The sequence below is a fragment of the Athene cunicularia genome (assembly GCF_003259725.1).
Source record: "Athene cunicularia isolate RWA chromosome 4 unlocalized genomic scaffold, athCun1 chr4_part3, whole genome shotgun sequence".
Taxonomy (NCBI): domain Eukaryota; kingdom Metazoa; phylum Chordata; class Aves; order Strigiformes; family Strigidae; genus Athene; species Athene cunicularia.
The window spans coordinates 21,901,192-21,907,680 of NW_020799100.1; the positions used below are offsets into that span (position 1 = coordinate 21,901,192).

Genomic DNA, 6,489 nt, shown 5'->3' on the forward strand with positions numbered 1-6,489 from the left:
GGGGGGGGGGAAGTGCTGATAAAGAACTAGGGGGGGTTTCTTCACCCATTCTGAGTTTTTAAACTTTCCCTGTAATTTCAATCTGCTTGGCTTTTCCTTTTCTTTGTGGCTAGGAAGGGCTATGAGAAACTTTACCATAAACAATCTATTTAGTGTTGTCTCATGTCACTAAAATGGTGGCAGGGATAGTAGAAAAAAGCACTTGCTTGCTGTGGCCCCTGCCTTGTTGTCACCTTTCTGAAAATGTGGAGGTTTCCTGGTAGAAAACAAACTGATACGAGGCTCTGCTGGCGAGTCATGGCTGTGGAAACACTGGGTACCAAATGATTGTATCTTGCTGCTGCTCATGACGCTGCAAACCCTGTAAATACTTGCTGCTGGGGTCTAGATCTGCTTTACTTAGGCTCTCGTCTTCTCTCTTCCCCAGGTCTGCAGAAACGTTCAGTGGAGAACTGTCACTCAATCAGACACTTTGAAAACTCTTTCGTTGTTGAGACAAAGATCTGTCAGCAGTGAAAGGTGTTGGATGGGAGGTGACTAGTTCATTGGGAAGTCTGAGCATTAGACGTCGACTTCTTGAATTAAAATGTGCAGTGATAATCAAAAGCCTTATGCATTTTCTGTGTATTGCTTGTATTTCAAAAGACAATGTCACCATTTCAGCTTTCTTTGATCCTTGGTATAACTTTTTAGTTGTCTCATGTAAAACTTAAATTTGAGTAAGGTTTTGGTTTGGTTTGTGTTTTTTTTTCTTAGAAGGTTAATATCAGTTTCTCTGTTGAATGTGTTTGATTTAGCGTAATCTGGGAATGGCAGAAAAATATATATATCTATAAAATTGTTAACCAATTCCTTGGCTGGAACCAATTCTCTTCACCTTAACTTTCACAGAATGATTAATATTAATAATCTGTGGTTTGCACATCTTGTGTAGTTCTGTAGAATAGCTCTGCACACCGTATCCTGGCTAAAAACCTTCTGATGCGTATCATTAAACGTTTCTTTTAACTACCATGTGTGAAGCATGTAAAATCCAATCTCAGTGATCATAAACCTTTAACACTACCCTGTTTCATTTTGTGCAATTACTGTATTGAATTCGTATGTATATTTGGAACCTTCCCCGAGCTTATGTTTAATTCTTCTACCTTTGTTTGGTTTCGTGGTATTTAGTTGTTAGATTCGGATAGAGTTGCTCTTAAAGCTTGTCAATATTTTTTGGTTATGAATTGGTTTATCCTGTAACTTCCTATTTCAAGAACCTGTTCTGGTATAACTCACTTGTGAATGTGACTGTAGTTGTAAACTCAAACTACTCTGGCTTATATAAACTTTTTAGATCAACTTTTTATGAGCAAGTAGCATTACTACTGCAGTCAGAGCATTGTTCCTTTTTTTTTTTTTTGAAAGCTGCAGTATAAAGATAACGAAGAGTTAGCATCCTGCAGTTGATGAACTTGAGAGTTTTATTAAGGGACTTTATATTGGCATAAATTCTGCAACCCTATAATAAATGTTTCTCTAAAACTTTGGTGTTTGTGTGACTTCATGGCACTCGGAGCACAGCGGGGTGTGCTGGTGTACGGCCCATGGGCGGGGGAAGCGATGGGCCTGCGGCAGCATGTGCTGCTCTTCCCTCTTCCCCCACCTCTTTTTTTTTTTTTTTTTTTTTTTTTTTCTGATGTGGAAATCCCGTGCAGTGCAAAACGAACCTGAGGAACAGAGGGGACATCTCGCTTCAAACTTGATCCCCCCCCAGGGCCGTTCTGGGTGCTGTTGGGTGCTGTAAGCTGCGTTCGCGGTTCCTGGCGGTACCTGTCAGCTGCGGTATTGCGGCGGAAGGATGCGTTTTGTAATTCATCTGTTCGAGCAGTGGTGCTGATGAGGCTGCTGATTAAAGTTTGCTTGTCTCAGTGTATTTATGGCAGTGTTAACAGGAAGGCTTTTTAGCATATCATAATAGACCAAGGCGGCGGAGGGTTAATAACAGCTTATTGTAACGCCTTCTGGCACTCAGCAGTGAGCTTTGGTTCAGATCTAAATTGAAATGTCTGTGCCTGGGTGCTCAGAGTTGAAGTGTGTGCTGAACCCTTCTGGCTTTCCAGGAAAGTAACTTGGGTTAATCAGCTGGCAGTAAACCAGTAAGCAGGCTTTCTGCGGGCAGAGCGAGGGAGGGAGCGGTGACCGGAGGAGGAGCAGCTCTCCAGTGAATCTGTGTAGAGGGAAGGAGCAGCCCCTGGGCAGGAGGGAGTTCTGCTGCCTTGTCTGGGAAGCGAGGGCAGCGCTTCTCCCGAGGCATGTGGCAGTGCGACGCCGGGCCCAAAACTAGAGCTTGGCTCTCACATAGTGAGTCTCAGAGTATTTAATTATGTCCTTTACTGAAGTAGAATGCTGTGGAAAACTTGTTTTTGTCACCAGGTGTCAGGTATGCTTTACTGAGTTGCTGGGGGAAGCCGCTGCACTGTTTCTGCTACAGACTTGCAACGGGCTTGGGCAAGTTACTGTCGTGGTAACTACTTCCTCCTCCTCCTCCTCCAGATTGTCTGAACATCACCAGTGTGGGTTGGCCGTGTCGTTTGTTTTGGTAGTCTAAAGCGGAAAGGTTTGGAAACACGTTAGTTGCAAAGAGCGAGAAGCATTCGCTCGCGGCGCTGAGGCTTGACTTTATTGAAAATAAAAATCAGAAATTCTTCCAGCTTTGAGTGCCTGGGCAGCAGATGGCTCCTGTGTACGAGCCTTTAACCTGCCGACTACCTGAAGGCATGTAGCGGGAGTGCTAGACATGCTTCCAGATAAAACTGTTTCATCCTACCTTTGGTAAAAGATTTTAAAAGAAATGAAGTCAGTTCCTTAAGAGCCCGTTAGATGTTCTCGGCAATACGCCAGGATACCCCAAGGAACAGAATGGTTTTACCTGCTTGGTGCTCTTGCGTGGAGGAAGCGGCTGAAGTTTCGCTCACGCCTGCGATGTGTGAGGCTTCTTATCTGGCCCCAATGATTTTTAGGCTGGGGGGGGAGGGTGTCGGGAGTCAGATCAAAGGATTTTCAGTTTTAAGGCTGTTTGGATGGAAACAGCCGGTATTCCCGGCGTCTTGCAGCGCTGCGTCTGGGTTTGAGCAGCTCCCCTGTGGGAGGAAGCAGGAGGGAGGCTGCGAGTCAAAGCTGTCCCGTGGGCCAGTAGATGGCACAGACAGCAAGCCTTTGGGGTGGAAACGTGCGTAACTGGTAAAACCACGGCGTGTTTATTCTAACATACAGGGTTTGGGGGTATATCGCCAAAATTAAACCTGAAAATGGTTTGATGAAAGCTTCCTCTAGGTGTGCCGTTCGGTGGTGTTGCTTCGTTTTTATTTCTAGTGAATTTTTATAATACAACTGTAACCTGTGTAAAAACCCTGTGAGATCTCTTGAGTAAGACTGTGCTTCAAACAGGGCTGCGGTAACTGAAGGGGTAACAATGCCACGATGCAAATGCAGACTTATTTATCGTAGTAGTTCCTGTTTACACGTGTGTTTACTGAAAAAGCAACCTGTGCGCAGGGCCGTCAGCACGATCTGTGCACTTGCTTATTGCCAAGTTCTCTTTACGCCAGCTTGCAGGTTGTTTTTCTGACATGGTATATTTAGATAAAAGTTTTAAACACCGTTATGAATGTTAAGCTGATGATCCGGTGCTCTGGATGATTCCTCTTCCAGCATTACATGTGAGGGTTTTTTTGGTTTTTTTTTTTCAAGTTTAAGTACTCAGAAAGGCACGTGAGAAAAATGACGATTAGGAGCAAGCTCAAATTAGTTACTCGGAGGAGATGCTCTTGACCTTTGCAGAAGCCTGATGGCTTTCTGAGTGTGACTGATAAGGTGTGGGGGGCTGGCGGTGGTGGGGTGTGACAGACGCTTCCATTAGAGTAGGTGCTAGTCTACACTAGAGTTTCATCCAGCCAGACTTTGTAAAAATTCATAGGAATTAAGCTGTTATTTGCATGTATAAATACACTGAGATGAAGACCCAGGCAAGAAAAAAAATGGGGACAGTGTGGAAACCTTTGAAAAACATATGGAGGCCTCAGCCTGGTGTGAAACAGAGCTTTAGCACCTCAGACTTGTTAAACTGGTTGTCTAAAAGTGAGACATTTTTTACAATAAGCTCAACTTCATCCTGCGGACTGTCGCAGCACAGCCGTGCTTCGTGGGGTAGTGAAAAACTCACGCCTTGTGCCCACAGCCGAAGTCACGGTGTGTGTGCAGATGCTGGGGGGAGCCTGCTAGGACTTCAGCAAGGCTGGACCTGACTTACCGTGGGCTTCAGTAGTTCTTGGCATGATGGGGAAAGCTACCGAAAATACAGATGTGCTCAGCAGAGTTTGTGGTGAACGGTGGCAGAAATACCGGAGCGCTGAAAGTGGCTCTGAATTTCCCTGAGAAAAATTTGGGTTTGGTGTTTTTAAATCATCCCCCTGTGCCTGTGTTCTTGCTCTGCTTGCAGCAGGGTGGCCTGAATCGGACAGTCCCCTCGTGCGTGATGGAGCAGCTGCCAGCTTTAGGCTTTGTAGGCTGATGCTTTTGTTTCTTGGTCTTTGAAGTACTCAGGAAAGATAGAAAGAAAAAAAAAATGATGACGTTTAACTAAAGACAGCTTCTTCCACCCTACCACTTCCCCGATCTATTGCATTTCATCTTGTGTTCTCCTAACGTGCCCCAAGCTTAAAAAAAAAAAAACAAACCAATCCTCGAACAGAAGAGAACGTTGGCAGGGCCAGAGGAAGGCGGTGCAGTAGTCCACAAAGCCTCCGCAGTGCCCATGTGGCTGAGTTACCGCTCGGGGAGTCTGAGCTCGAGGTCAGGCTTGGCAGGATTAAAGCTGCTCTGACTGTCCTAATTTTGAGCCGTGTGGGGGATGGCTTGGCTGCCGGCGATGGCGCAGAGCCCAAATGCTAGCACTGATTGAAGCTTGGGACTGCAACCAAAATAATTATAATATGTATAATTACAGTCACGTTATTTCATTAAAATTATTTCTTCGCTGTGTGTATATATTTGTGTATATATTTGCGATATTGCCTAGGCAATACCAATGGGTGTATTTCCTGTTTTGGGAATAATTAAACGCTCCTCACCTAGCACTCCACCTCCAAAGGAAATTAGTTCTTATAGTTCAACTATTTTGTTTATTTAAGCGCATTTTTTGCACTCTGACACCTCCGGGTTCCACGTTAAACAAATGCAAAAGTGAATTTGCTGTCCTAAAAGTTGTTCTGGCTGTGGATCGTGTGTCTGTTAGAGATGCATTCAGGCTCTCATGAGCTGTTGTTTTAGACCTTGTTGATGTTTGAGGCTGTTCCAGGTTAAGCCCACGTGTGGACACCTGAGCCCAGAACAAGGAGCTTCCTTCCTACAAACCTGAGCCCTTGTCGGAGTGGAACCCGGTGCTTTTATACCGGAGTGAGAGCGCTGGCCTGCGGGATTCACCGGGCATAGGTCCACGGGTAGGTGAACCCACAGTTCGCGCTTGATGATTAAAAATCCCTTGGGAGGGAAGGGCTGTGCTGGGTTTTTTGGTCCTGTGGGATGGTGGTATCAGTAGTAACTGTGCCCCCTCGCTGGACAGTAAGTGAGTGAGTCCTTTGGTTTCTCTGCACTTTGCGGTCGTGGCTTCTTTGTCATCTCCTGTTCTGAGCCCCTTTCACTCCTTAATGCTTAGAAAAATAAGAAGGATGTAGAAGCCACCATTCAGGCTACCCTACCCTTACCTGTGTGCCTTATTGCCCGGTGGGAAGTTGGAAGCAGTTCTGGCTTTGCCTCCTCACATTACAGTGTAAAAAAAAAAAAATAAAAAAAAAAAGCAGAGGGGGAATCAGACTTTCATACAAAGTAAATGATAGCGCTTCTGTGGTTGTGAGCTGAGCTGTAACTGCTGGCTTTTCACGTAAGTTTGTAGTCTGTAAAGAAATGAAAGCATTTCTGCTTATCTGGTACATCTGTGCTGCAGCGTAAGCTGCTTTCCTCGCTGTCGGGGTTCGTTCTGCTCCCGTCAAAGCTTCGGAGTTACTGCTCTTGACAATGCACAAACCACGGCGGAGTGGGCGCGTATCTGGCTGGCTGAGGAGCGGGAATGACGATGCTCCGGAGACACGGTCTCCTGGTACTGACCTCCTGGGAGGCTTTTCTGTGCTAAAGGTTTGCTTGGGTGGAGGTGGCGAGGAAGTAGTGTGTGTGTATGGGCTGAGGAGAGCTCGCACCTCGAAGTGCTGACTGCTGGGCTATGTCTGAGGCCATATTTTCACCATAGGTTAAGGCCCTTGATTTCTTACTGACTGGAGGGAGAACAGAGTTTCTGGCTCAGTGCCTTCAGTGCAAGAAGCGAGCTCCAGATCTCAACAACTTTTGTATCTCTTCTGTAAATATCCTACTTGTGGATACACTGGATATCTGCAGTATCTGTTTGCAGATTCACAATATTTGTTATTTTTTAATGGAGCTAATGGTTTCCCT

The 6,489-nt window shown here is 45.5% G+C and overlaps 1 protein-coding gene across 1 annotated transcript in view; it reads left to right on the forward strand.

Moving 5' to 3' along the window:
• ITM2A (integral membrane protein 2A) overlaps positions 1-1,527 on the forward strand; it is a 7,111-nt gene extending 5,584 nt beyond the window's left edge. Inside the window, exon 5 of the mRNA XM_026848504.1 lies at positions 428-1,527. Within this exon, the coding sequence (XP_026704305.1) occupies positions 428-516 (89 nt within the window). The 3' untranslated portion in view covers positions 517-1,527. The remainder of the gene's footprint in view (positions 1-427) is intronic.
• The last annotated feature ends 4,962 nt before the right edge of the window (positions 1,528-6,489 follow it).